General features: G+C 42.3%; 1 protein-coding gene across 1 annotated transcript in view; it reads left to right on the top strand.

Annotated features, from left to right (window-relative positions):
* The window catches only part of LOC129863294 (protocadherin Fat 3-like), a 116,262-nt gene that overhangs the window by 39,954 nt on the left and 50,795 nt on the right, over positions 1-25,513 (top strand). Inside the window, exons 6-13 of the mRNA XM_055935181.1 lie at positions 6,690-6,731; positions 6,834-7,102; positions 10,311-10,464; positions 10,926-11,159; positions 15,571-15,749; positions 18,631-18,844; positions 19,126-19,340; positions 23,759-23,896. Coding sequence (XP_055791156.1) covers positions 6,690-6,731; positions 6,834-7,102; positions 10,311-10,464; positions 10,926-11,159; positions 15,571-15,749; positions 18,631-18,844; positions 19,126-19,340; positions 23,759-23,896 — 1,445 coding nt within the window. The remainder of the gene's footprint in view (positions 1-6,689; positions 6,732-6,833; positions 7,103-10,310; positions 10,465-10,925; positions 11,160-15,570; positions 15,750-18,630; positions 18,845-19,125; positions 19,341-23,758; positions 23,897-25,513) is intronic.

Below are 25,513 nucleotides of genomic sequence, written 5' to 3'. Positions count from 1 at the left end.
AGGTCTTGACCTGACTGCAGTTTGGCGTCACAACCGACTTCAGTGGGAAAATGCTCACCATCGATGGCCACTGGCACGCTGGAGAAGTGTGCTCTTCACAGATGAATCCCGGTTTCTACTGTACCGGGCAGATGGCATCGTGTCGGCGAGCGGTTTGCTGTTGTAAACAGAGTACCCTATGGTGGCAGTGGGGTTATGGTTTGGGCAGGCATAAACTATGGACAACAAACACAATTGCATTTTATAAATGGCAATTTGAATGCACAGAAATACTGTGACGAGATCCTGAGGCCCATTGTCGTGCCATACATCCACCGCCATCACCTCATGTTTCAGCATGATAATGCACAGCCCCATGTCACAAGGATCTGTACACTATTCCTGGAAGCTGAAAATGTCCCAGTTCTTTCCATGGCCTGCATTACTCATCAGACATGTCCCCCATTGAGCATGTTTGGGATGCTCTGGATCGATGTGTACGACACCGTTTTCCAGTTCCCGCCAAAATATCCAGCAACTTCACATAGCCATTGAAGAGGAGTGGCACAACATTCCACAGGCCACCAATCAACAGCCTGATCAACTCTATGTGAAGGAGATGTGTCACGCTGCATGAGGCAAATGGTGGTCACACCAGATACTGACTGGTTCTCTGATCCACGCCCCTAATTTTTTTTAAAGGTTATCGGTGATCATCTGTATTCCCAGTCATGTGAAATCCATAGAGTATTATTTAAATTGACTGAGTTCATTATGTGAACTGTAACTCAGTAAAAACATTGAAATTGTTGCATGTTGCGTTTATATTTTGGTCCAGTGAATGATAGATAGTTAGTTAGTATGTTAGTTATCTAGTTATTATGGTAGTGTGTTAGTTATCTAGTTATTATGTTAGTGTGTTAGTTATCTAGTTATTATGTTAGTGTGTTAGTTAGTGTGTTAGTTATCTAGTTATTATGTTAGTGTGTTAGTTAGTGTGTTAGTTATCTAGGTATTATGTTAGTGTGTTAGTTAGTGTGTTAGTTATCTAGGTATTATGTTAGTGTGTTAGTTAGTGTGTTAGTTATCTAGGTATTATGTTAGTGTGTTAGTTAGTGTGTTAGTTATCTAGGTATTATGTTAGTATGTTAGTTATCTAGTTATTGTGTTAGTGTGTTAGTTAGTATGTTAGTTATCTAGTTATTATGGTAGTGTGTTAGTTATCTAGTTATTATGTTAGTATGTTAGTTATCTAGTTATTATGTTAGTGTGTTAGTTATCTAGTTATTATGTTAGTATGTTAGTTATCTAGTTATTGTGTTAGTATGTTAGTTAGTATGTTAGTTATCTAGTTATTATGTTAGTGTGTTAGTTATCTAGTTATTATGTTAGTGTGTTAGTTAGTGTGTTAGTTATCTAGTTATTATGTTAGTGTGTTAGTTAGTATGTTAGTTATCTAGTTATTATGTTAGTGTGTTAGTTATCTAGTTATTATGTTAGTGTGTTAGTTAGTATGTTAGTTATCTAGTTATTATGTTAGTATGTTAGTTATCTAGGTATTATGTTAGTGTGTTAGTTAGTGTGTTAGTTATCTTGTTATTATGTTAGTGTGTTAGTTAGTATGTTAGTTATCTAGTTATTATGTTAGTGTGTTAGTTATCTAGTTATTATGTTAGTGTGTTAGTTATCTAGTTATTATGTTAGTGTGTTAGTTATCTAGTTATTATGTTAGTATGTTAGTTATCTAGTTATTGTGTTAGTGTGTTAGTTAGTATGTTAGTTATCTAGTTATTATGTTAGTATGTTAGTTATCTAGTTATTATGTTAGTGTGTTAGTTAGTGTGTTAGTTATCTAGTTATTATGTTAGTGTGTTAGTTAGTGTGTTAGTTATCTAGTTATTATGTTAGTGTGTTAGTTAGTGTGTTAGTTATCTAGTTATTATGTTAGTATGTTAGTTATCTAGTTATTGTGTTAGTGTGTTAGTTATCTAGTTATTGTGTTAGTGTGTTAGTTAGTATGTTAGTTATCTAGTTATTATGTTAGTGTGTTAGTTATCTAGTTATTATGTTAGTGTGTTAGTTAGTGTGTTAGTTATCTAGTTATTATGTTAGTGTGTTAGTTATCTAGTTATTATGTTAGTGTGTTAGTTAGTATGTTAGTTATCTAGTTATTATGTTAGTGTGTTAGTTAGTATGTTAGTTATCTAGGTATTATGTTAGTGTGTTAGTTATCTAGTTATTATGTTAGTGTGTTAGTTAGTATGTTAGTTATCTAGGTATTATGTTAGTGTGTTAGTTATCTAGTTATTATGTTAGTGTGTTAGTTAGTATGTTAGTTATCTAGGTATTATGTTAGTGTGTTAGTTAGTATGTTAGTTATCTATGTATTATGTTAGTGTGTTAGTTATCTAGTTATTATGTTAGTATGTTAGTTATCTAGTTATTATGTTAGTGTGTTAGTTAGTATGTTAGTTATCTAGTTTTTATGTTAGTGTGTTAGTTAGTATGTTAGTTATCTAGTTATTATGTTAGTGTGTTAGTTAGTATGTTAGTTATCTAGGTATTATGTTAGTGTGTTAGTTATCTAGTTATTATGTTAGTATGTTAGTTATCTAGTTATTATGTTAGTGTGTTAGTTAGTATGTTAGTTATCTAGTTATTATGTTAGTGTGTTAGTTATCTAGTTATTATGTTAGTATGTTAGTTATCTAGGTATTATGTTAGTGTGTTAGTTAGTATGTTAGTTATCTAGTTATTATGTTAGTGTGTTAGTTAGTATGTTAGTTATCTAGTTATTATGTTAGTGTGTTAGTTATCTAGTTATTATGTTAGTGTGTTAGTTATCTAGTTATTATGTTAGTGTGTTAGTTATCTAGTTATTATGTTAGTGTGTTAGTTAGTATGTTAGTTATCTAGTTATTATGTTAGTGTGTTAGTTATCTAGTTTTATGTTAGTATGTTAGTTAGTGTGTTAGTTATCTAGTTATTATGTTAGTGTGTTAGTTATCTAGTTATTATGTTAGTGTGTTAGTTAGTATGTTAGTTATCTAGTTATTATGTTAGTATGTTAGTTATCTAGTTATTATGTTAGTGTGTTAGTTAGTGTGTTAGTTATCTAGTTATTATGTTAGTGTGTTAGTTAGTGTGTTAGTTATCTAGTTATTATGTTAGTGTGTTAGTTAGTGTGTTAGTTATCTAGTTATTATGTTAGTGTGTTAGTTATCTAGTTATTATGTTAGTGTGTTAGTTAGTGTGTTAGTTATCTAGTTATTATGTTAGTGTGTTAGTTAGTGTGTTAGTTATCTAGTTATTATGTTAGTGTGTTAGTTATCTAGTTATTATGTTAGTGTGTTAGTTATCTAGTTATTATGTTAGTGTGTTAGTTATCTAGTTATTATGTTAGTGTGTTAGTTAGTGTGTTAGTTATCTAGTTATTATGTTAGTGTGTTAGTTATCTAGTTATTATGTTAGTGTGTTAGTTATCTAGTTATTATGTTAGTGTGTTACTATCTAGTTATTATGTTAGTATGTTAGTTATCTAGTAATTATGTTAGTGTGTTAGTTAGTGTGTTAGTTATCTAGTTATTATGTTAGTGTGTTAGTTATGTAGTTATTATGTTAGTGTGTTAGTTATCTAGTTATTATGTTAGTGTGTTAGTTATCTAGTTATTATGTTAGTGTGTTAGTTAGTGTGTTAGTTATCTAGTTATTATGTTAGTGTGTTAGTTAGTATGTTAGTTATCTAGTTATTATGTTAGTATGTTAGTTATCTAGTTATTATGTTAGTGTGTTAGTTAGTGTGTTAGTATGTTAGTGTGTTAGTTATCTAGTTAGTATGTTAGTGTGTTAGTTATCTCGTTATTATGTTAGTGTGTTAGTTATCTAGTTATTATGTTAGTGTGTTAGTTATCTAGTTAGTATGTTAGTGTGTTAGTTATCTCGTTATTATGTTAGTGTGTTAGTTATCTAGTTAGTATGTTAGTGTGTTAGTTATCTCGTTATTATGTTAGTGTGTTAGTTAGTATGTTAGTTATCTAGTTATTATGTTAGTGTGTTAGTTATCTAGTTATTATGTTAGTGTGTTAGTTATCTAGTTATTATGTTAGTGTGTTAGTTATCTAGTTATTATGTTAGTGTGTTAGTTAGTGTGTTAGTTATCTAGTTATTATGTTAGTGTGTTAGTTATCTAGTTATTATGTTAGTGTGTTAGTTAGTATGTTAGTTATCTAGTTATTATGTTAGTGTGTTAGTTATCTAGTTATTATGTTAGTGTGTTAGTTAGTGTGTTAGTTATCTAGTTATTATGTTAGTATGTTAGTTAGTGTGTTAGTTATCTAGTTATTATGTTAGTGTGTTAGTTATCTAGTTATTATGTTAGTGTGTTAGTTATCTAGTTATTATGTTAGTGTGTTAGTTATCTAGTTATTATGTTAGTGTGTTAGTTATCTAGTTATTATGTTAGTGTGTTAGTTATCTAGTTATTATGTTAGTGTGTTAGTTATCTAGTTATTATGTTAGTGTGTTAGTTATCTAGTTATTATGTTAGTGTGTTAGTTATCTAGTTATTATGTTAGTGTGTTAGTTAGTATGTTAGTTATCTAGTTATTATGTTAGTGTGTTAGTTATCTAGTTATTATGTTAGTATGTTAGTTATCTAGTTATTATGTTAGTGTGTTAGTTATCTAGTTATTATGTTAGTGTGTTAGTTATCTAGTTATTATGTTAGTGTGTTAGTTATCTAGTTATTATGTTAGTGTGTTAGTTAGTATGTTAGTTATCTAGTTATTATGTTAGTGTGTTAGTTATCTAGTTATTATGTTAGTATGTTAGTTATCTAGTTATTATGTTAGTGTGTTAGTTATCTAGTTATTATGTTAGTGTGTTAGTTAGTATGTTAGTTATCTAGTTATTATGTTAGTGTGTTAGTTATCTAGTTATTATGTTAGTGTGTTAGTTATCTAGTTATTATGTTAGTGTGTTAGTTATCTAGTTATTATGTTAGTGTGTTAGTTATCTAGTTATTATGTTAGTGTGTTAGTTAGTATGTTAGTTATCTAGTTATTATGTTAGTGTGTTAGTTATCTAGTTATTATGTTAGTATGTTAGTTATCTAGTTATTATGTTAGTGTGTTAGTTATCTAGTTATTATGTTAGTGTGTTAGTTAGTATGTTAGTTATCTAGGTATTATGTTAGTGTGTTAGTTATCTAGTTATTATGGTAGTGTGTTAGTTAGTATGTTAGTTATCTAGTTATTATGTTAGTGTGTTAGTTAGTATGTTAGTTATCTAGTTATTATGTTAGTGTGTTAGTTATCTAGTTAGTATGTTAGTGTGTTAGTTATCTAGTTATTATGTTAGTGTGTTAGTTATCTAGTTAGTATGTTAGTGTGTTAGTTATCTAGTTATTATGTTAGTATGTTAGTTATCTAGGTATTATGTTAGTGTGTTAGTTATCTAGTTATTATGTTAGTGTGTTAGTTATCTAGTTATTATGTTAGTGTGTTAGTTAGTATGTTAGTTATCTAGTTATTATGTTAGTGTGTTAGTTATCTAGTTATTATGTTAGTGTGTTAGTTAGTGTGTTAGTTATCTAGTTATTATGTTAGTGTGTTAGTTATCTAGTTATTATGTTAGTGTGTTAGTTATCTAGTTATTATGTTAGTGTGTTAGTTAGTATGTTAGTTATCTAGTTATTATGTTAGTGTGTTAGTTATCTAGTTATTATGTTAGTGTGTTAGTTAGTGTGTTAGTTATCTAGTTATTATGTTAGTGTGTTAGTTATCTAGTTATTATGTTAGTGTGTTAGTTAGTATGTTAGTTATCTAGTTATTATGTTAGTGTGTTAGTTAGTATGTTAGTTATCTAGTTATTATGTTAGTGTGTTAGTTAGTATGTTAGTTATCTAGTTATTATGTTAGTGTGTTAGTATGTTAGCTAGCTAGTTAGTATGTTGGTTAGTTAGTTAGCTATTTATTATGTTATTGATTTACTATGTTGCTTAGTTAGCTAGTTAGTTATTTTTTTGTTAGTATTTTGGTTAGTTGGTGTGTTGGTTGGGTGGTTAGTTGGTTGGTTGGTTGGTTGGTTGGTTAATTAGTTAGTGTGTTGTTTAGTTAGTGTATGTTAGTTAGCTAGTTAGTTAGTTAGCTAGTTCACTAGCTAGTTAGGTAGTTGGTTCGTTAGTTAGTTAGTAAGGGTGTTAGTTAGATAGATCGTATGTTGGTTAGTTAGTTAGTATGCTGGTTAGTATGTTGGTTAGTTTTCTTGTTTAGTATGTTGATTAGTCAGTGCGTATGTTAGCTAGTTACATAGTTAATATGTTGGTTAGTCAGTTAGTATGTTGGTTAGTTGGTTAGTTAGTTAGTATGTTAGCTAGTTAGTTAGTATGTTGGTTAGTTAGTTAGTATGTTATGTTAGTGTATGTTACTTAGCTGGATAGTTAGTTAGTATGTTAGTGTATGTTGGTTAGCTAGTTATCTAGTTCGTTAGTTAGTGTATGTTAGTTAGTTAGTCAGTTAGTTAGTCAGTTAGTTAGTTAGTTAGTTAGTTAGTTGGTTGGTTGGTTAGTTGTTGGCTAGTTAGTTAGTTCCTTAGTTACCAAGTTAATGAGTTAGTTAGTTAGTCAGTACCAAGCACAAAGGACGATGGAGACAGTTGAGTTTGTGTGCGCGTATGTCTGTGTGAATGTCTAGCCTCTCCTCTCGCTACAGGTGGTAACCCAGGGGGAGTGTTCAGTATAGCTCTGGTCCAGGGTGAATGTCTAACCTCTCCTCTCGCTACAGGTGGTAACCCAGGGGGAGTGTTCAGTATAGCTCTGGTCCAGGGTGAATGTCTAACCTCTCCTCTCGCTACAGGTGGTAACCCAGGGGGAGTGTTCAGTATAGCTCTGGTCCAGGGTGAATGTCTAACCTCTCCTCTCGCTACAGGTGGTAACCCAGGGGGAGTGTTCAGTATAGCTCTGGTCCAGGGTGAATGGATGGTGGTGGTGCGCGGCCAGCTGGACAGGGAAAAACAGGACTTCTATCTACTCAACATCACCGCTAGCGACGGCCTCTACATCACCCGTACTGCCGTGGAGGTCACTGTCATGGACGCCAATGACAACGCACCTGTCTGCAACCAGGTCAGAGGTCAGGGGTCACAGTGTAGAACTAGAACAGATATAATTGTAGAAATAGAACAGATAGAAGGATGTTGTAGGAGTATGAGGGTGACATGAAGCAGGGGGAGGCAGTATACTGTAGGAGTAGGGGGAGGCAGTATACTGTAGGAGTAGGGGGGGGGCAGTATACTGTAGGAGTAGGGGGGGGGCAGTATACTGTAGGAGTAGGGGGAGACATGAAGCAGGGGGAGGCAGTATACTGTAGGAGTAGGGGGGGGGCAGTATACTGTAGGAGTAGGGGGGGGGGCAGTATACTGTAGGAGTAGGGGGGGGCAGTATACTGTAGGAGTAGGGGGAGACATGAAGCAGGGGGAGGCAGTATACTGTAGGAGTAGGGGGGGGGCAGTATACTGTAGGAGTAGGGGGAGACATGAAGCAGGGGGAGACAGTATACTGTAGGAGTAGGGGGAGTCAGTATACTGTAGGAGTAGGGGGAGACATGAAGCAGGGGGAGACAGTATACTGTAGGAGTAGGGGGAGACATGAAGCAGGGGGAGACAGTATACTGTAGGAGTAGGGGGAGACATGAAGCAGGGGGAGACAGTATACTGTAGGAGTAGGGGGAGACATGAAGCAGGGGGAGACAGTATACTGTAGGAGTAGGGGGGGACATGAAGCAGGGGGAGACAGTATACTGTAGGAGTAGGGGGAGACAGTATACTGTAGGAGTAGGGGGAGTCATGTTTCAGGGGGAGGCAGTATACTGTAGGAGTAGGGGGAGGCAGTATACTGTGGGAGTAGGGGGAGACATGAAGCAGGGGGAGACAGTATACTGTAGGAGTAGGGGGAGACATGAAGCAGGGAGAGACAGTATACTGTAGGAGTAGGGGGAGACAGTATACTGTAGGAGTAGGGGGAGTCAGTATACTGTAGGAGTAGGGGGAGGCAGTATACTGTAGGAGTAGGGGGAGACATGAAGCAGGGGGAGACAGTATGTTGTAGGAGTAGGGGGAGTCATTATACTGTAGGAGTAGGGGGAGTCAGTATACTGTAGGAGTAGGGGGAGACATGAAGCAGGGGGAGACAGTATGTTGTAGGAGTAGGGGGAGTCATTATACTGTAGGAGTAGGGGGAGTCAGTATACTGTAGGAGTAGGGGGAGTCGGTATACTGTAGGAGTAGGGGGAGACATGAAGCAGGGGGAGACAGTATACTGTAGGAGTAGGGGGAGACATGTTTCAGGGGGAGTCAGTATACTGTAGGAGTAGGGGGAGTCGGTATACTGTAGGAGTAGGGGGAGACATGAAGCAGGGGGAGTCAGTATACTGTAAGAGACGGGGGAGACATGTTTCAGGGGGAGTCAGTATACTGTAGGAGTAGGGGGAGTCAGTATACTGTAGGAGAAGGGGGAGTCAGTATACTGAAGGAGTAGGGGGAGTCATGTTTCAGGGGGAGTCAGTATACTGTAGGAGTAGGGGGAGTCATGTTTCAGGGGAGTCAGTATACTGTAGGAGTAGGGGGAGTCAGTATACTGTAGGAGTAGGGGGAGACATGTTTCAGGGGGAGTCAGTATACTGTAGGAGTAGGGGGATTCAGTATACTGTAGGAGAAGGGGGAGTCATGTTTCAGGGGGAGTCAGTATACTGTAGGAGTAGGGGGAGTCAGTATACTGTAGGAGTAGGGGGAGTCAGTATACTGTAGGAGAAGGGGGAGTCAGTATACTGAAGGAGTAGGGGGAGTCATGTTTCAGGGGGAGTCAGTATACTGTAGGAGTAGGGGGAGTCATGTTTCAGGGGGAGTCAGTATACTGTAGGAGTAGGGGGAGTCAGTATACTGTAGGAGTAGGGGGAGACATGTTTCAGGGGGAGTCAGTATACTGTAGGAGTAGGGGGATTCAGTATACTGTAGGAGAAGGGGGAGTCATGTTTCAGGGGGAGTCAGTATACTGTAGGAGTAGGGGGAGTCATGTTTCAGGGGGAGTCAGTATACTGTAGGAGAAGGGGGGGACATGTTTCAGGGGGAGACAGTATACTTTAGGAGTAGGGGGAGTCAGTATACTGTAGGAGTAGGGAGAGACAGTATACTGTAGGATTAGGGGGAGTCAGTATACTGTAGGAGAAGGGGGAGACAGTATACTGTAGGAGAAGGGGGAGTCATGTTTCAGCGGGAGGCAGTATACTGTAGGAGAAGGGGGAGTCAGTATACTGTAGGAGTAGGGGGAGTCAGTATACTGTAGGAGAAGGGGGAGACAGTATACTGTAGGAGAAGGGGGAGTCATGTTTCAGGGGGAGGCAGTATACTGTAGGAGTAGGGGGAGACAGTATACTGTAGGAGAAAGGGGAGTCAGTATACTGTAGGAGTAGGGAGAGTCATGTTTCAGGGGGAGACAGTATACTGTAGGAGTAGGGGGAGTCAGTATACTGTAGGAGAAGGGGGAGACAGTATACTGTAGGAGAAGGGGGAGTCATGTTTCAGGGGGAGGCAGTATACTGTAGGAGTAGGGGGAGACAGTATACTGTAGGAGAAAGGGGAGTCAGTATACTGTAGGAGTAGGGGGAGTCAGTATACTGTAGGAGAAGGGGGAGACATGTTTCAGGGGGAGTCAGTATACTGTAGGAGAAGGGGGAGACAGTATACTGTAGGAGTAGGGGGAGTCATGTTTCAGGGGGAGACAGTATACTGTAGGAGTAGGGGGAGTCAGTATACTGTAGAAGTAGGGGGAGTCAGTATACTGTAGGAGAAGGGGGAGACAGTATACTGTAGGAGAAGGGGGAGTCAGTATACTGTAGGAGTAGGGGGAGTCAGTATACTGTGGGAGAAGGGGGAGTCAGTATACTGTAGGAGTAGGGGGAGTCAGTATACTGTAGGAGAAGGGGGAGACATGTTTCAGGGGGAGTCAGTATACTGTAGGAGAAGGGGGAGACAGTATACTGTAGGAGTAGGGGGAGTCAGTATACTGTAGAAGTAGGGGGAGTCAGTATACTGTAGGAGTAGGGAGAGTCATGTTTCAGGGGGAGTCAGTATACTGTAGGAGTAGGGGGAGTCAGTATACTGTAGGAGTAGGGGGAGTCAGTATACTGTAGGACATGATAATATTGCGGAAGGCAGAGTTGTTTTATGTGTTTGTGTTTTCAGGTGGTTCCTCCTCGGGGCTATATGAGTTTAATAATACTTGTGTTAATGTGCTTGTACGTGCCTGTCCATATGTGTGTGTGTTCATATCTCCCTAGGCGGTCTACAGCGTGACCTTCCCTGAGGACATGCCTCCTAACCAGGGCATTCTGAAAGTAGGTGCAGTCGACACAGACACAGGCACCAGCGCTGAGATACAGTACTCACTGTTTGGGATTGGAGTGGAGGACTTCTATATGGACGCAAACACTGGTATGAACACACACACACACACACACACACACACACACACACACACACACACACACACACACACACACACACACACACACACACACACACTGGTATGAACACACACACACACACACATATACACACACACTGGTATGAACACACACACACACACACTGGTATGAACACGCACACACACACACACGCAAACACTGGTATGAACACACACACACACACGGGTATGAACACACACGCACACACACACACACACACACACACTGGTATGAACACGCACCCACACACGGGTATGAACACACACACACACACACGCGCGCAAACACTGGTATGAACACACACACACACACACACTGGTATGAACACGCACACACACACACACACATGGGTATGAACACGCACACACATATGCGGAAACACTGGTGGCAGTTTTTGCACAAACACCTTCTTCTTCTTCTGCTATCTAGGTGACATGAAGACAGCGACGGTGATGGACCGTGAGAAGACCTCCAGCTACAAGTTGATCGCCCAGGCAACCGACGGGGGCGGGCTCTTCTGTCGCTCTGAGGTCTCTGTCACGCTATTGGATGTAAACGACAACCCGCCCTCCTTTTTTTCCAGCCAATACCTGGCCAACATTTATGAGAACGCCGCCCCCAAAGCACTGCTGACACGCCTACAAGCCAGTGACCCTGACGAAGGTGTGTGTGTGTGTGTGTGTGTGTGTGTGTGTGTGTGTGTGTGTGTGTGTGTGTGTGTGTGTGTGTGTGTGTGTGTGTGTGTGTGTGTGTGTGTGTGTGTGTGTGCGTGCGTGCGTGCGTGCGTGCGTGCGTGCGTGCGTGCGTGCGTGTGTATGGCATTTATGGTCGGAGATGACAGTACATCTAGGTCTCAGAGCGATATGTTATGTCACATGCACGATAGCTTAAGGTTTAACTAAGAGTATTTGTGTGCTAACTAGGCTTGGGCGGTATACCGTATATCGGAGTATTTTGACAAAAACATCACAATTATTTACTTGAAATTATTTCAATATATTTAATTATTTGTAGCTAATTTTTAAGTAAATACCTGCAGTCAACTTGTAAAAACCTTAGGAGATAAAGCTGATCAACCTGTCACATTATTTTACACGATGAACAGCCAGTCACGTGTTTGTTTGTAAAATACACAACGGGAGAAAGCGGGAGCTGGTGAATCCATAGAGTTCTCTATCTGTCTGTTGTGTACGGTGCACATGAGGTGATGAAGTTACACAATTCACTACTAAATGTTTGCCATCAGATATCTTCTAATGGCTTTCTGACAGAAGTCAAAGAGCTCTGGATGAGGTCTGTACAGTTGTCATAAGATATCTGCGTGAAGAGGAAAAGGGGCCAGAGGGCGGGCTACCTTCTGAGAATTCGTTGGCGATCGAATAAACCCGCACTGTCTTCCATTCTGCAACGTACAATCTTTGGAAAATAAAATCGATGACCTATACGGAAGATTAAACTACTAATGAGACATTCAAAACTGTAATATCTTATGTTTCACGGAGTCGTGGCTGAACGAAGACATTATCAACATACAGCTGGCTGGTTAGACGATGTATCGGCAGGATAGAACAGCGGCGTCCGGTAAGACAAGGGGCGGCAGACTATGTATTTTTGTAAATAACAGCTGGTGCACAATATCTAAGGAAGTCTCGAGGTTTTGCTTGCCTGAGGTAGAGTATCTCATGATAAGCTGTAGACCACACTATCTACCTAGAGAGTTTTCATCTGTATTTTTCATAGCTGTTTTACATACCACCACAGACAGATGCTGGCACGAAGACCGCATTCAATTAGTTGTATAAGGCCATATGCAAACAGGAAACCGCTCACCCAGAGGCGGCGCTCCTAGTGGCCGGGGACTTTAATGCAGGGAAACTCAGGTATAATTTCAGGTATAAATCATAGTTTACAATTGCACCCACCATCACAACTCGACTAGAATAAATACACAGAGCAACGTGTATTACCTAATTACTAATCATAAAACATTTCTTAAAAATACACAGCTCACAGCAATGGAAAGACATAGATCTTGTGAATTCAGACAATATTTCAGATGTTCTAAGTGTTTTACAGCGAAAACACAATAAATCGTTATATTAGCATACCACATGTGCAAACGTTACCAGAGCATTGATTCAAGCCAAAGAGAGCGATAACGTAATCATCGCCAAAATATATTAATTTTTTCACTAACCTTCTCAGAATTCTTCCGATGACACTCCTGTAACATCATATTATAACATACATATAGAGTTTGTTCGAAAATGTGCATATTTAGCCACAAAAAAACGTGGTTATACAATGACAATACTAGCAAAACTAGCCTGAAAATGTCGGGCGCCATATTTGACAGTGATCTTGTCTCATGATTAACTATTCATAAACTTGACTAAAAAAATATAAGTTGGACAGCTATCGAAAGACAAATTAGTTCTTAATGCAATCGCTGAATTACATTTCTAAAATTATCCTTACTGTGCAATACAGGGTTCGCCAAGCGAAGCTATACCAAAGAAAATGGCGGAATATCCGTTTAAAATTTTTCGACAGAACAACGATTTATCATCTTAAATATTTCTTACTATGAGGTGATCTTCCATCAGAATCTTGGGCAATGTATCCTTTCTTGGGTCTAATCTTCTTTTGGTCGAAAGATGTCCTCTTGTCCGTCGAAATGCCCACTAACGTTCGACCGGTACTGGAAACGTGCCCGGCGCTTCAAAGTGCATCACCAAGAATTGCCTCAAAATCGCACTAAACGGATATAAATTGCTATAAAACGGTTTAAATTAACTACCTTATGATGTCTTTAACACCTATAACGAGTAAAAACATGACCGGCGATTTATAAGTGGCTAAACCAAAGCTTGGAAAGAGAGCCAGTCCAACGTCCTTCGTGCGTCAGGCGCAGGGAGCAAAAGAACGGTACATCCGGTCTTTGGCCTTTTATACAGGCCCTGATTGCGCAATCGACTCCATTCAAATTGTCACCACTTACTGACATCTAGAGGAAGGCGTGGGCAGTGTTTGTATCCTCATAGGATTTACAGGGACTTTAAAACTGACCTGGGACCAGAGGCCAACATTTCTGAAATCTCACTCCATATCAGGAAAAGTGCTGTAGAATGAGTTCTGTTCCACTCAGAGACATAATTCAAACGGCTATAGAAACTAGAGAGTGTTTTCTATCCAATAATAACAATAATATGCATATTGTACGAGCAAGAATTGAGTACTAGGCAGTTTAATCTGTAGAGCAAATTATGCTAATTGGAAACAGCACCCCCTATATCCCCAAGAAGTTAAATTTAAAAATTAAAAATTCAGAGTCAGAGAGAGACAGCATGGTACAACCGTCCTCCAGAAAGTAGTCCGTCACAACTTTTTCCAACTGACCTCTGTCGCCTGATAAACTCAGGGCAGCAATGTTATTGAGAGCAGTAGCAACATATCTGCAGTTCTCCATGGCTAACGTTATATTAACGTAATATCTTTAGAATAAACTGCAGTAGAAACGATTATCTACGCTTTATGAGCAGCTCATTTTATAGACACAAGGTGCTACACCGCAGACCAATCCAAACTCATCTCTCGGCATGTCCAGCCCACTCATTACCTCAGCCAATCATGGCTAGTGGGAAGGTTGTTCCACTTTTTCTGTGGCTAAACCGACTAGGCTCGTAATTAAACAATTGTATTCGTATTTACGGATGGCATTCAAGTTTGATATTAAGGCACATGAAAGTTCACATGTTCCAGAAGGCATTTCTGCCAAACAACACAATTTTTATTATTTTATTTTTTTACATTCAAATGGCTCTCCTGTGAAGTCGTGACTTGTGACATACACCTAGTTTCCTGAATCGAGTGACATTCTAACATCGGGATACCTCCTTAGCCTAATCCTAACCGTACAGTGGTCTAGTCCCTGGCAGACTCAGCAGAGGGGTTCTTCTCCTTCCACTCTCAGTAAGGTTTAGGGTTAGAGGGTCTAGCTAGGCTAACATGCTAACCTTATCCTTCCACTCTCAGTCAGGGTTAGGGTTAAGAGTGTCTAGCCCTAGCTAGGCTCACAGGCTAACATGATCCTTCCACTCTCAGTAAGGTTTAGGGTTAGAGGGTCTAGCTAGGCTAACATGCTAACCTTATCCTTCCACTCTCAGTCAGGGTTAGAATTAGGAGGGTCTAGCCCTAGCTAGGCTCACAGGCTAACATGATCCTTCCACTCTCTGTCAGGGTTAGAATTAGGAGGGTCTAGCTAGGCTAACAGGCTAACATGATCCTTCCACTCTCAGTCAGGGTTAGAATTAGGAGGGTCTAGCTAGGCTAACAGGAAAACATGATCCCTCCACTCTGTCAGGGTTAGAATTAGGAGGGTCTAGCTAGGCTAACATGCTAACCTTATCCTTCCACTCTCAGTCAGGGTTAGGGTTAATAGTGTCTAGCCCTAGCTAGGCTAACAGGCTAACATGATCCTTCCACTCTCAGTCAGGGTTAGGGTAGGAGGGTCTAGCTAGGCTAACAGGCTAACATGATCCCTCCACTCTCAGTCAGGGTTAGAATTAGGAGGGTCTAGCTAGGCTAACAGGTTAGCATGATCCCTCCACTCTCAGTCAGGGTTAGAATTAGGAGGGTCTAGCTAGGCTAACAGGCTAACATGATCCCTCCACTCTCAGTCAGGGTTAGAATTAGGAGGGTCTAGCTAGGCTAACAGGCTAACATGATCCCTCCACTCTGTCAGGGTTAGGGTTAGGAGGGTCTAGCTAGGCTAACAGGCTAACATGATCCCTCCACTCTCAGTCAGGGTTAGGGTTAGGAGGGTCTAGCTAGGCTAACAGGCTAACATTATCCCTCCACTCTCAGTCAGGGTTAGAATTAGGAGGGTCTAGCTAGGCTAACATGCTAACATGATCCCTCCACTCTCAGTCAGGGTTAGAATTAGGAGGGTCTACACCACGATGACCTCTAGGTTAGAGGTTAGTGTTTAGCTAACCGCTAGGCTAACAGCTTGGTCTCTGTCTGGTTTAGCTAACAGGCTAACTCTGTGTATTGTGTTTGTGGTTTCCTCCAGGTCCAAACCGTATGGTGGTGTACTCCCTGGTCGACTCCGCAGACGGGTTCTTCTCTATAGATCCAGTATCAGGCGTGGTGGTTCTGGAGAGAGCCCTGGACAGAGAGACCAGAGACTCGTACAGGGTCAGGGTCCAGGCCTCCGACTGCTCCGGACTGCAGGGGGCGCTATCCACACGGGTCAGTTATATGATAGGACACGGGTCAGTTATATGATAGGACACGGGTCAGTTATATGATAGGACACAGGTGCAGTTGTTGGAACGAACTCTTCCATACATTTAAATGGTCTGTCGAAGTCAAGGTTTCCCGAACAGGATTCATATTGTAATGATTAGAGTTCCTGTCTGTGGATCAGAACTTTGTGGGTTCAGAACTTTGTAAGGTATTTCAACCATGGTCTTGAAAAATCTCTTAGATGTAAAGTTATCTGTTTAGGGGACTTGTGTGGTTCTGGTACCTGTTCCGGCCCACTTGTTCACATATAAATCGATCTTTGGACACCGTACGCTCCTTCTCATGTCTTCTTGGCATTTTAATCCACATTTGCCAAACTAACATCTCTGCCATGTGTTGGATATTTTTCAACTTTGCCGTGCACAACTGTGTGAAGCTAGCCACAACAAGGATTAGCCACAAGAAGGATTAGCCACAAGAAGGATTAGCCACAATAAGGATTAGCCACAATAAGGATTAGCCACAATAAGGATTAGCCACAATAAGGATTAGCCACAATAAGGATTAGCCACAATATTGAAAGTGAATCAAACTGATACAAATAGTGTAATCATGCCATATTTGGACTAGATAAAGCTTAACGAGGTCGGGATATTGAACATCCCTTAGCCGTGGTATATTGGCCGTATAGCACACCACCTCTGGCCTTATTGCTTATTGCGTTTACTGTAGTAGGTTAAAGCTGTGTGCTGTAAAACCTTGGTAGAGCATGGGTGGAGTAGGCATTATGGTGCTGTAAAACCTTGGTAGAGCATGGGTGGAGTAGGCATTGTGGTGCTGTAAAACCTTGGTAGAGCATGGGTGGAGTAGGCATTGTGGTGGTGTAAAACCTTGGTAGAGCATGGGTGGAGTAGGCATTGTGGTGCTGGAAACCCTTGGTAGAGCATGGGTGGAGTAGGCATTGTGGTGGTGTAAAACCTTGGTAGAGCATGGATGGAGTAGGCATTATGGTGCTGTAAAACCTTGGTAGAGCATGGGTGGAGTAGGCATTGTGTTGGTGTAAAACCTTGGTAGAGCATGGGTGGAATAGGCATTATGGTGCTGTAAAACCTTGGTAGAGCATGGGTGGAGTAGGCATTGTGGTGCCTGAAACCCTTGGTAGAGCATGGGTGGAGTAGGGACTGTGGTGCTGTAAAACCTTGGTAGAGCATGGGTGGAGTAGGCATTGTGTTGGTGTAAAACCTTGGTAGAGCATGGGTGGAATAGGCATTATGGTGCTGTAAAACCTTGGTAGAGCATGGGTGGAGTAGGCATTGTGGTGCTGGAAACCCTTGGTAGAGCATGGGTGGAGTAGGCATTGTGGTGGTGTAAAACCTTGGTAGAGCATGGGTGGAGTAGGCATTGTGGTGCTGTAAAACCTTGGTAGAGCATGGGTGGAGTATGCATTGTGGTGCCTGAAACCCTTGGTAGAGCATGGGTGGAGTAGACATTGTGGTGGTGTAAAACCTTGGTAGAGCATGGATGGAGTAGGCATTGTGGTGGTGTAAAACCTTGGTAGAGCAAGGGTGGAGTAGGCATTGTGGTGCTGTAAAACCTTGGTAGAGCATGGGTGGAGTAGGCATTGTGGTGGTGTAAAACCTTGGTAGAGCATGGATGGAGTAGGCATTGTGGTGGTGTAAAACCTTGGTAGAGCAAGGGTGGAGTAGGCATTGTGGTGCTGTAAAACCTTGGTAGAGCATGGGTGAAGGAGGCATCGTGGTGCTGTAAAACCTTGGTAGAGCATGGGTGCAGTAGGCATTGTGATGCTGTAAAACCTTGGTAGAGCATGCGTGGATAGGCATTGTGGTGCTGTAAATCCTTGGTAGAGCATGGGTGGAGTAGGCATTGTGGTGCTGGAAAACCTTGGTAGAGCATGGGTGGATAGGCATTGTGGTGCTGGAAAACCTTGGTAGAGCATGGGTGGAGTAGGCATTTTGGTGCTGTAAAACCTTGTTAGAGCATGGGTGGAGTAGGCATTGTGGTGGTGTAAAACCTTGTTAGAGCATGGGTGGAGTAGGCATTGTGGTGCTGTAAAACCTTGGTAGAGCATGGGTGGAGTAGGCATTGTGGTGCTGTAAAACCTTGGTAGAGCATGGGTGGAGTAGCCATTGTGGTGCTCGTGTGAATTTCCTTTCTTTTTATGCTTCAGACCAATGCCTATTATCACCTAAAACCTAGTTTTAGTTTTTAATATGATAGAACACAAAGTCAGTTATATGAAAGACCACAGTACCTCTGCACAGGCTCCACACAGGATTGAGTCTGTGTTTCTATTGGCCAGCAGGGGGCACTATCTTCACAGGTGATACAATCTGACCAATGATAGCTGTTGGTTTTGGAATTGAGGATTATTTAGGTGAATTGTACTGAACATCCTGATGATTGGTAGAGATGCAATTTCTGAAGAGTTTAATATCTTTTACCGGTGCTTTTAAAAGTAGTCTTCTGAAGAGTTTAATATCTTTTACCGATGTTTTTAAATGTAGTCTTCTGAGGAGTTGAATATCTTGTACCGGTGCTTTTAAAAGTAGTCTTCTGAGGAGTCGAATGTCTTTTACCGATGTTTTTAAATGTAGTCTTAAAGTTGTTTCTCGTCTCGTACCAATGCTTTAAACGTAATATGAATCTTGAAGCTCAGGTAATGTATGTGTGTGTGTGTTAGTGAATCTTGAAGCTCAGGTAATGTATGTGTGTGTGTGTTAGTGAATCTTGAAGCTCAGGTAATGTATGTGTGTGTGTTAGTGAATCTTGACGCTCAGGTTATGTATGTGTGTGTGTTAGTGAATCTTGAAGCTCAGGTAATGTATGTGTGTGTGTGTTATTGTGTTGTTCTTGTTCGTAACAGGTGGATCTGACAGTAGTGGTGTTGGACGTCAACGACAACCCCCCGGTGTTCCAGAGGCGTGACTACACCGTCACCGTGCCCGAGGACGTTGCCATGGGAACAGAGATCCTGCGGCTGTCGGCCACTAGTGATGACATCGGGGCTAACGCTGAGGTCACGTACAGCATCAGGGCTGGCAACGAACTGGGGAGGTTTCAGATTGACAGAAATCTGGGTGAGTAGGAGGTTAGGTGGGTGTATAATTACCTTGACTTCAAGGTACTTAAAGACTTTCTCTCTGTGTGTCTGTGTGTGTGTGTGTGTGTGTGTGCGTTCGTGTGTGTGTGTGTGTGTGTGTGTGTGCGTTCGTGTGTGTGTGTGTGTGTGTGTGTGTGTGTGTGTGTGTGTGTGTGTGTGTGTGTGTGTGTGTGTGTGTGTGTGTGTGTGTGTGTGTGTGTGTGTGTGTGTGTGTGTGTGTGTGTGTGTGTGTGTGCGTGTGTGTGTGTGTGCGTGTAGGCTCCATCTCAGTGGTAGATGACCTGGACTTTGAGGTGTGTAAGGACTACTTCCTGACTATAGAGGCTTGGGACGGCGGGGCCCCGCCCCTCAGCACTGCTACCATGGTAACCATAGAACTGATGGACGTCAACGACAACGCTCCGGCCTTCAGTCAGGATATCTATAACGTGCTGGTCAGCGAGGACGCGTCAGTCGGACAGACTATCACCAAGGTGAGTGTGTGTGGATGGGTGGTTGGTTTGAAAACTCACCTTTTTGCCTGTCCTTTAATTGAGGATTTCACTATTATTATCTGTTATTGATCTATTATATTTTGTATTTGATCTCTTGTATTGATCTTGTCAGGCGTGTGCGTACTGGTAGCGAAGTCAGGTGCAGGAGAGCAGAGATTTGTGAACAGGCCTCACACACTTTATTGAGAGAAAAGTCCACCGACAGGTGTGACCAAGGCCGTTGTGGAACGGGTAAGGGATGTAGCTTACCTCTGGGCAGGTGTCTAGGAGCCTTACACTGGGCGCACACCGAGCAGGAGAAAACATAAACCCTCACGTCCCGAGCCAAGGTGGGTCGGACAGCGCACTGTCCGACCGATCCCCGGATGACCAGAAGAGGGTGATGTGTGGGCCCAATAGATCAACTGGTCACGGACAGCAGACGGAACGTACTGACGCCCGACGGGACACTGGAGGGGAGCGGGCTCTGTACGCAACGCCTGCTCTATGTCTGCGTCCAGCTCCCACACGACCGGCGCTACCAGGCAAGAGGCCGGGAGAATGGGAGTCTGATCCATGGGCCGCTCCTCTGTGTCATACAGCCGGGACAGTGCGTCTGCCATTCACATTCTGGGAACCTGGTCTGTAGGACAGGGTAAACACAAAACGGGTAAAGAACATGGCCCACCTGAGGATTCAGTCTCCTAGCTGCCCGGATGTTCTCCAGGTTGAGGTGGTCAGTCCAGATGAGGAAAGGGTGTTTAGCCCCCTCAAGCCAATGTCTCCACGTCTTCATAGCTTTCACCACAGCCAACAGCTCCCAGTCCACCACATCATAGTTCCGCTCTGCCGGGCTGAGCTTCTTAGAGAAGAAAGCACAGGGGCGGAGCTTCGGTGGCGTGCCCAAGAGAGTACGGCTCCAATCCCAGCCTCGGACGCGTCCACCTCCACTATGAATGCCAAAGAGGGATCCGGATGGGCCAGCACGGGAGCCAAGGTAAATAGAGCTCTTTGGTGCCCAAAAGCCCTGTCTGCCTCAACTGACCACTGCAGACGTACAGGACCCCCCTTCAGCAGTGAGGTAATGGGAGCAGCCACCTGGCCAAAACCCCGAATAAATCTCTGGTGGTAATTGGCAAACCCTAAAAATCGCGGCATCTCCTTTACCGTGGTGGGAGTCGGCCAATTACTCACGGCTGCTATGCGGTCATTCTCCATCTCCACCCCTGATGTGGAAATGCGATACCCTAGGAAGGAGACGGCCTGCTGAAAGAACAGGAATTTCTCAGCCTTGACGTACAGGTCATGCTCCAACAGTCATCCAAGTACCTTGCGCAGGACACATGCTCTGCGCGTGTAGTGAAGTATATCAGAATGTCATCTATATACACCACTACACCCTGCCACTACAGGTCCCTGAAAATCTCGTCTACGAAGGATTGGAATACTGATGGTACCCGTACGGCATGACGAGGTATAATGCCCTGAGGTGGTACTAAACGTCGTCTTCCACTCGTCCCCCTCCTGGATACGCACCAGGTTGTACGCACTCCTGAGATCCAGTTTAGTGAAGAAGCGTGCCCTGTGCATTGACTCAATCACCGTGGCGATAAGAGGTAGCGGGTAACTGTACCTCACCGTGATTTGATTGAGACCTCGATAATCAATGCACAGGCGCAGACCTCCATCCTTCTTCTTCACAAAAAAGATACTCGAGGAGGCGTGTGAAGTAGAGGACCGAATCTACCCCTGACGCAGGGATTCGGAGACATATGTCTTCATAGCCGCAGTCTCCGCTTGCGACAAGGGATACACGTGACTCCTGGAAAGTGCAGCGTCTGCCAGGAGATGAATCGCACAATCCCTCCGCCGATGGGGTGGTAATTGAGTCGCCTTCTTTTTTCAGAAGGCGAGAGCCAAATCGGAGCCAAATCGGAGCCAAATCGGCTATTCTGGGGGAATGCGCATGGTGGAGAACTGGTCTGCACCAACGGAAACCTCTATACACCTCCCCGAGCACTCTCGCGACCACCCCGTAAGAGCCCTCTGTTGCCAGGAAATGCTAGGGTTATGACAAGCCAACCAGGGAAGGCCTAGTGCAGGAGAATCAATGAGAAACAGACTGATTCTCTCCTTGTGACCCCCCTTCGCCTCCATGGCCAGGGAGATGGTGGCTTCCCTGATTAGCCCGGACCCTAATGGTCAACTATCCAGAGCATGAACCGAGAAAGGTCTATCTACAGGAATAATGGGGATCCCTAAACTAAGAGCTAACGCTCTGTTGATAAAATTTCCAGCTGCGCCTGAATCGACGAGCGCCTTATGCTGGGAATGCGGGGAGAAATCAGTGAAACAAACAGGTACAAACAGGTGGACAACAGAGGACTCTGGACGAGATTGGTGCAGACTCACCTGGGGTGACGCCAGAGTACCCTGCCTGCTGCCTCGACTCCCAGCGGGACCAACCCGGCGTCGCCCGGCAGTGTGCCCTCTGCAGCCACAGATGGTGCACGTGAAGGCCCCTCCTCCAGCCTCCCTACGCGCAGCCCCTCCCAACTCCATGGGCACCGGAGCGGGAGTGCTGGGAGATAGAACCGACAGAGCCACCTCAGGACGTCCACGGATGACCAGTTGGTCAAAGGTGATGGTGGCATCCCTGCAGGCCAACTCCCGTCGGACGTCCTCACACAGGTTGCATCGATAGTGGTCGATGAGGGTCCTGTCGTTCCATACTGCTCCGGCGGCCAAGGTCCGGAACTCTAGCGCGAATTCCTGTGCGCTCATCGTCCCCTGCCTCAAATGGAAGAGTCGTTCCCCCGCTCTACCTTCGGGCAGATGGTCAAAGACGGCCCGGAAGCGGCGGGTGAACTCTTCGAAGTGGTCCAAAGCCGTGTCTTCCTCTCCCCACACGGTGTTTGCCCACTCCAGAGCTCTCCCCGAGAGGCATGAGACGAGGGCGGATACTCTCTCCCTTCCTGAGGGAGCTAGGTGAACGGTGGGCAGGTATAGGTCCAGTTGTAAAAGGAACCCCTGGCACTGTGCGGGTAGAGGTAACCCCGGTTACACTGGTCGAGGCCATGGTCTGGACATCATGGCACCGAGATGATGTAGCATTGCCGAGTGTTCCTGGACGCGCTCCTCGACTCTTCTGACCGAGGTACCTGCTCCTGCTGACTCCATGGTAGGTGAAAGATTCTGTCAGGCGTGTGCGTACTGGTAGCGAAGTCAGGTGCAGGAGAGCAGAGATTTGTGAATAGGCGCACACTTTATTGAGGCAAAAGTGCAAAACATCTTCGTAAAAAAATACCACGGAAAAAACAAACCAGTCTGGCACATCAACAATAGACACGTAACACAAACAATCTTTCACAAAGACATGATGGGGGACAGAGGAATAAATACATGCAGTGTGATTGGGGAATGAAAACCAGGTGTGCAGGGAACAAGACAAAACAAATGGATACATGAAAAATGGAGCGGCGATGGCTAGAAAGCCGGTGACGTCGACCGCCAAACACCGCCCGAACAAGGAGAGGAGCAGACTTCGGCGGAAGTCTTGACAGATCTCTTGTATTGACCTATTGTATCTATTGTATTGATCTCTTGTATTGACCTATTGTATTGATCTCTTGTATTGATCTCTTGTATTGATCTCTTGTATTGATATATTGTATTGATATATTGTATTGATCTATTGTATTGATATCTTGTATTGATCTCTTGTATTGATATATTGTATTGATCTCTTGTATTGATCTCTTGTATTGATCTCTTATATTGATCTCTTGTATTGATCTCTTGTATTGATCTCTTGTATTGATCTCTTGTATTGATCTCTTATATTGATATATTGTATTGATCTATTGTATTGATCTATTGTATTGATCTATTGTATTGATCTATTGTATTGATCTCTTGTATTGATCTCTTGTATTGTATTAATCTCTTGTATTGATCTATTGTATTGATCGATTGTGTTGATCTCTTGTATTGATCTCTTGTATTGATCTCTTGTATTGATCTCTTGTATTGATCTCTTGTATTGATCTCTTGTATTGATCTCTTGTATTGATCTCTTGTATTGATCTCTTGTATTGTATTGATCTCTTGTATTGTATTGATCTCTTGTATTGATCTCTTGTATTGATCTCTTGTATTGATCTCTTGTATTGATCTATTCTGTTGTTTCTATCTCCTCTATTTTAGTGTCAAGTGTGTTGCGACCAACAATTCACTTTAAATAGTTATATCTTATTTGATGTGTGTGTGTGTGTGTGTGTGTGTGTGTGTGTGTGTGTGTGTGTGTGTGTGTGTGTGTGTGTGTGTGTGTGTGTGTGTGTGTGTGTGTGTGTGTGTGTGTGTGTGTGTGTGTGTGTGTGTGTGTGTGTGTGTGTGTGTGTGTGTGTGTGAGTGTACAGTTGCTAGCAGAGGACCTGGACAGCCAGGTGAACGGGCGAATCACGTACTCCATCCTCCGAGGTGACCGTGGCAACCAGTTCTGGATCGACCCGGTAACGGGACTGCTCAAAGTCAACAAGAGACTGGACCGGGAGGAGGTGAGAACACACACACACACACACACACACACACACACACACACACACACACACACCGGTGAGAGCGTTTTGTGGGGGTAACAATGTTCTGAACTTCCCTGCATATTGAATTGTATTTTGGCATAATAATTAGTGAGACAGGATAATAGGTAGTGAGAAAGGAGACAGTGAGACAGGATAGTAGGTAGTGAGACAGGATAGTAGGTAGTGAGACATGATAGTAGGTAGTGAGACAGGAGACAGTGAGACAGGATAGTAGGTAGTGAGACAGGATAAAAGATAGTAAGACATGATAATATGTAGTAAGACAGGAAAATAGGTAGTGAGACAGGATAATTTATTGTAAGACAGGATAATAGATAGTGAGACAGGATAATAGATAGTGAGGAAGGATAATTTACTGTAAGACAGGATAATAGGTAGTGAGGAAGGATAATTTACTGTGAGACAGGATAATAGGTAGTGAGGAAGGATAATTTACTGTAAGACAGGATAATAGATAGTGAGACAGGATAATAGATAGTGAGGAAGGATAATTTACTGTAAGACAGGATAATAGGTAGTGAGGAAGGATAATTTACTGTAAGACAGGATAATAGGTAGTGAGACAGGATAATAGATAGTGAGACAGGATAATTTATTGTAAGACAGGATACTAGGTAGTGAGACAGGAGACAGTGAGACAGGATAGTAGGTAGTGAGACAGGATAGTAGGTAGTGAGACATGATAGTAGGTAGTGAGACAGGAGACAGTGAGACAGGATAGTAGGTAGTGAGACAGGATAAAAGATAGTAAGACATGATAATATGTAGTATGACAGGATAATAGGTAGTGAGACAGGATAAAAGATAGTAAGACATGATAATATGTAGTAAGACAAGATAATAGGTAGTGAGACAGGATAATTTATTGTAAGACAGGATAATAGATAGTGAGACAGGATAATAGATAGTGAGGAAGGATAATTTACTGTAAGACAGGATAATAGGTAGTGAGGAAGGATAATTTACTGTGAGACAGGATAATAGGTAGTGAGGAAGGATAATTTACTGTAAGACAGGATAATAGATAGTGAGACAGGATAATAGATAGTGAGGAAGGATAATTTACTGTAAGACAGGATAATAGGTAGTGAGGAAGGATAATTTATTGTAAGACAGGATACTAGGTAGTGAGACAGGATAGTAGATAGTGAGACAGGATAATATATAGTAAGACAGGATACTAGGTAGTGAGACAGGATAATAGGTAGTGAGACAGGATAGTAGATAGTGAGACAGGATAATATATAGTAAGACAGGATAATAGGTAGTGAGACAGGATAATAGGTAGTGAGACAGGATGGTAGTTAGTGAGACAGGATAGTAGGTAGTGAGACAGGATAATATGTAGTAAGACAGATAATAGGTAGTGAGACAGGATAATAGGTAGTGAGACAGGATGGTAGGTAGTGAGACAGGATAGTAGGTAGTGAGACAGGATGGTAGGTAGTGAGACAGGATAGTAGGTAGTGAGACAGGATAATAGGTAGTGAGACAGGATAGTAGGTAGTGAGACAGGATAGTAGGTAGTGAGACAGGATAATATGTAGTAAGACAGGATAATAGGTAGTGAGA

Source organism: Salvelinus fontinalis, chromosome 10, assembly GCF_029448725.1.
Source record: "Salvelinus fontinalis isolate EN_2023a chromosome 10, ASM2944872v1, whole genome shotgun sequence".
Lineage (NCBI taxonomy): Eukaryota > Metazoa > Chordata > Actinopteri > Salmoniformes > Salmonidae > Salvelinus > Salvelinus fontinalis.
This window is presented reverse-complemented; position numbering and strand designations above follow the sequence as displayed.